Source organism: Borostomias antarcticus (genome assembly GCF_949987555.1).
Source record: "Borostomias antarcticus genome assembly, chromosome: 23".
NCBI classification, from domain to species: domain Eukaryota; kingdom Metazoa; phylum Chordata; class Actinopteri; order Stomiiformes; family Stomiidae; genus Borostomias; species Borostomias antarcticus.
The window spans coordinates 19,350,007-19,356,006 of NC_140256.1; the positions used below are offsets into that span (position 1 = coordinate 19,350,007).

General features: G+C 49.2%; 1 protein-coding gene across 1 annotated transcript in view; it reads left to right on the forward strand.

Moving 5' to 3' along the window:
- The window catches only part of plcxd3 (phosphatidylinositol-specific phospholipase C, X domain containing 3), a gene marked incomplete at both ends in the record, with an annotated part of 39,019 nt that overhangs the window by 27,523 nt on the left and 5,496 nt on the right, over window positions 1-6,000 (forward strand). Inside the window, 2 exons of the mRNA XM_084457631.1 lie at window positions 3,940-4,196; window positions 4,441-4,614. Coding sequence (XP_084313757.1) covers window positions 3,940-4,196; window positions 4,441-4,614 — 431 coding nt within the window. The remainder of the gene's footprint in view (window positions 1-3,939; window positions 4,197-4,440; window positions 4,615-6,000) is intronic.

Below are 6,000 nucleotides of genomic sequence, written 5' to 3' on the forward strand. Positions count from 1 at the left end.
GGGGCGAGGTTCTGGACCGGGAGCAGGGGGCGAGCCAGGCGGATCCGGCCAGAACCATAACAAACCTTTTAAATATTGCTTTTACAACGCAGCTTTACTTGTGTTAATATCTTAAACTGTTCTTGATTTGTATTCTCTTTTTTTTTTTTTTTAATCATCTTTAATCCTTTTAATTTGTATTGTTTCTTTTAAATCTGTTCTCATTGTGTTTACAAGATTTATGTTTTTATCCTTATCTCCTATGTGCTACATTGATTTGTATGAATGGTGCTATAGAAATAAAACAACATTGTGACATGGATATCTAACATGGCTGTGCTTGGTTCTTATACAGTAGGTTTTCAGCTATCATGCTACCTGTGGCTGCTGACTGTGGATAGAAGATATATAGTAGTTCCAGACCAACTGTGCTTGGTGCACTGCTTGGTGAAGGCTGTGGGTGCTTCCACACTACTACTACTACTACTACTACTACTACTACTGCTACTACTACTACTACCACTACTACTACTACTACTACTACTACTACTACTACTACTACTACTACTACCACCACTACTACTACTACCACTACTACTACTACTACTACCACTACTACTACCACTACCACTACTACCACTACTACTGTACTACCACTACCACTACTACCACTACTACTACTACTACTACCACTACTACTACTACTACTACTACTACTACTACTACTACTACTACTACCACTACTACTACTACCACTACTACTACCACTACCACTACTACCACTACCACTACTACTACTACTACTACTACTACCACTACTACTACTACTACTACTACTACTACTACTACCACTACTACTACTACCACTACTACTACTACCACTACTACTACTACTACTACTACTACTACCACTACTACTACTACTACCACTACTACTACTACTACTACTACTACTACTACTACCACTACTACTACTACTACTACTACTACTACTACCACTACTACTACTACCACTACTACTACTACTACTACTACCACTACTACTACTACTACTACAACCACTACTACTACTACTACTACTACTACTACTACCACTACTACTACTACTACTACCACTACTACTACTACTACTACTACTACTACTACTACCACTACTACTACTACCACTACTACTACTACTACTACTACCACTACTACTACTACTACTACTACTACTACTACTACTACTACTACCACTACTACTACTACCACTACTACTACTACTACCACTACTACTACTACTACTACTACTACCACTACTACTAATACTACTACTACTACTACTACTACTACTACTACCACTACTACTACTACTACTACTACTACTACTACTACCACTACTACTACTACCACTACTACTACTACTACTACTACCACTACTACTACTACTACTACTACCACTACTACTACTACTACTACAACCACTACTACTACTACCACTACCACTACTACCACTACCACTACTACTACTACTACTACTACTACCACTACTACTACTACTACTACCACTACTACTACTACCACTACTACTACTACTACTACTACTACTACTACTACTACCACTACTACTACTACTACCACTACTACTACTACTACTACTACTACTACTACCACTACTACTACTACCACTACTACTACTACTACTACTACTACTACTACTACTACCACTACTACTACTACTACTACTACTACTACTACTACCACTACTACTACTACTACTACTACTACTACTACTACTACTACCACTACTACTACTACCACTACTACTACTACTACTACCACTACCACTACCACTATTACTACTACTACTACTACTACTACTACTACTACAGACACTCAACATCAGGATTCAACCATGAACCACAATGTGGCACAGTGCATACTGTAATTAGAACCCCCCTTCCCCTTCCCCTCTCATAGGACCAAGTTCCTAGTCTCTCCGGTTGACCTCTCTCTCTACGGTTGACCTCTCTCTCTACGGTTGACCTCTCTCTCTACGGTTGACCTCTCTCTCTGAGTGGTCATGTCTCACCGCTGAGGCTGGGCAGTCATCTCTGTTGTGACGTGGTCTTTCTGACCGGGTCAGCATGTGGTCTGTCTGACCGGGTCAGCATGTGGTTGTAGAGTCAGCTCAGCTGTCTGTTCTTGTTTAGGTCTTTATCTGTGACTGCATGAGAGCGTAGCTGTCCCTAACCCTGTCACAACCCATGAGAGCGTAGCTGTCCCTAACCCTGTCACAACCCATGAGAGCATAGCTGTCCCTAACCCTGTCACAACCCATGAGAGCGTAGCTGTCCCTAACCCTGTCACAACCCATGAGAGCGTAGCTGTCCCTAACCCTGTCACAACCCATGAGAGCGTAGCTGTCCCTAACCCTGTCACAACCAATGCTGCAGGGGTCTGGGACACTTCTAGCCTAAAACCTCTCTATTCCTGGCCAGTGATTGGTACCAATCTCTCTCTGAAACGACTTTCGCGATTGGTGCTTACAACCTGGCCCCGCCCATCTAACCTGGGTGAGCATCTCTCTCTGCTGCCAGACTCAATAAATATTATGTTGAATCACTGCGCTCCGCATAATAATCATGCTACTACATATAGGCTTGCATTGAAACATTAACATTAACTTAACATTACATCATGCAAGTGGAAGACGATATTTTGGACTGTGCACTGCTGGAAGTTTGTTGTTTGCATTCTGTTGACGAACTGAAAGATGTCCCGCATCTGTTTGAAATCCTTGGTCCTCATTGCTGTTATGACCTGTCAGTGTTTCAATGTTTAACCCCTAGACCCGCCCTCAGAGAAGACACTGGGGCGGCCAATAACACACAGACTCTCTGATGTAGCATGCAGAACCACAGACTCTGATGTAGCAGGCAGAACCACAGACTCTGATGTAGCAGGCAGAACCACAGACTCTCTGATGTAGCAGGCAGAACCACAGACTCTCTGATGTAGCATGCAGAACCACAGACTCTGATGTAGCAGGCAGAACCACAGACTCTCTGATGTAGCAGGCAGAACCACAGACTCTGATGTAGCAGGCAGAACCACAGACTCTCTGATGTAGCAGGCAGAACCACAGACTCTATGATGTAGCATGCAGAACCACAGACTCTATGATGTAGCAGGCAGAACCACAGACTCTGATGTAGCAGGCAGAACCACAGACTCTGATGTAGCAGGCAGAGCGCAGCGATTCAATGTACAGTTGTTCTAGTCTGGGGAGCTACTTCTGTATGGTTGACTGCGTGGTCAGGTGCTGTGTCCGCTGAAGGCTAGTTTAAAGCCAATGATGGTTTAGTTTACCCTCAACTGACCAGAGTCCACTCTGGGTAAAGTCAACACTCTATTGGGATTGCGTGACTTTGCGGTTTTAGTGTCTTGATTTGATCATGGTCATATTAGAGCTCAGTGAATGACTCTCTAGAGCTGGGGGTATTGGCCTGGCTTCAAGTTGTACCCGTTTAAAGGTCACTCTCCCTGGGCTGTGTGATGGGATGACCTGCCCTGCCCTGTGGTGTGGTAGAGAGAGAGAGAGGAGGGAAAGAGAGAGAGAGGAAAGAGAGAGAGAGAGGAAAGAGAGAGAGAATAAGTGTGAATGTGTGGTGGCTACTGCTCACTGACACTGGCTGCGGATTACTGGAGGTCACTTTGGATTGTGTGTATGTGTGTGTGTGTGTGTGTGTGTGTGTGTGTGTGTGTGTGTGTGTGTGTGTGTGTGTGTGTGTGTGTGTGGTGGAGAGAGAGAGTCATGTGGTTCTCTGTAATTTGATATGCTTCAGAATAGTCCTTTCTGACTGAGGCATACGCGTGCGCGCACACACACACACACACACACACACACACACACACACACACACACACACACACACACACACACACACACCACTCACACTGTTATCTATCTCCCCGCAGGTTCTCATGACTCCTTCAGCTTCTACATAGACGAGGCGTCTCCGGTGGGCCCCGAGCAGCCCGAGACGGTGCAGAACTTTGTGTCCGTCTTCGGTACGGTGGCCAAGAAGCTGATGAGGAAGTGGTTGGCCACGCAGACCATGAACTTCACCAGCCAGCTGGAGGCGGGCGTCCGCTTCTTCGACCTGCGCATCTCCACCAAACCCCGGGACCCCGACAACGAGCTGTTCTTCGCCCACGGGCTCTTCAGCGCCACGGTGAGTAACGCTACTAACAGCCGCCTTAGCTAACGGCGCTTCGCTTGAGGCGGCGCAACTAGAAACGTGTAATGACAGTGATCAGGAAGGACAGTACGTTATCAGGAATGAAGCGTTTTTACTTCTGAAGTGCAACAGCGGTCCTCATATTTTGTGGGTGGCGTGTCGCTAGGTACTGTAGCTTGAACGGCGTTGTCGTTTCATTACAATGACGCTGGTCGTCTCCATTGTTGTCGTTGAGTAGGTGAGGGAGGGCCTGGAGCAGATCAGCAGCTTCCTGGCGTCCCACGCCCGAGAGGTGGTCTTCCTGGACTTCAACCACTTCTACGGAGTCCAGAACCTCCACCACGAGAAGCTGGTGGCCATGCTCACACACGTGTTCGGAGACAGACTCTGCCCCGTCGTCTTCGCTCAGGAGGTGGGGGGGCGGGCCGGCACCGGGACACACCCCCTCACACACCAGGACACACCCCCTCACACTGGGACACACACCAGGACACACACCACCTCACACACCAGGACACACACCACCTCACACACCAGGACACACACCACCTCACACACCAGGACACACACCACCTCACACACCAGGACACACACCACCTCACACACCAGGACACACACCACCTCACACACCAGGACACACACCACCTCACACACCAGGACACACCACCTCACACTGGGACACACACCAGGACACACACCACCTCACACACCAGGACACACACCACCTCACACACCAGGACACACACCACCTCACACACCAGGACACACCACCTCACACTGGGACACACACCAGGACACACACCACCTCACACACCAGGACACACACCACCTCACACACCAGGACACACACCACCTCACACACCAGGACACACACCACCTCACACACCAGGACACACCACCTCACACCAGGACACACACCACCTCACACACCAGGACACACCACCTCACACACCAGGACACACACCACCTCACACACCAGGACACCACCGCACACACCAGGACACACCACCTCACACACCAGGACACACCACCTCACACACCAGGACACACCACCTCACACACCAGGACACACACCACCTCACACACCAGGACACACACCACCTCACACACCAGGACGCACCACCTCACACACCAGGACACACCACCTCACACACCAGGACACACACCACCTCACACACCAGGACACACACACCACCTCACACTGGGACACACCACCTCACACACCAGGACACACCACCTCACACACCAGGACACACCACCTCACACACCAGGACACACACCACCTCACACACCAGGACACACACCACCTCACACACCAGGACACACCACCTCACACTGGGACACACCACCTCACACACCAGGACACACACCACCTCACACACCAGGACACACACCACCTCACACCAGGACACACCACCTCACACTGGGACACACCACCTCACACACCAGGACACACACCACCTCACACACCAGGACACACACCACCTCACACACCAGGACACACCACCTCACACACCAGGACACACACCACCTCACACTGGGACACACACCACCTCACACCAGGACACACCACCTCACACACCAGGACACACACCACCTCACACACCAGGACACACCACCTCACACTGGGACACACACCACCTCACACACCAGGACACACCCCCTCACACTGGGACACACCCCCTCACACTGGGACACACCACCTCACACTGGGACACACCACCTCACACACCAGGACACACCACCTCACACTGGGACACACACCACCTCACACACCAGGACACACACCACCTCACAC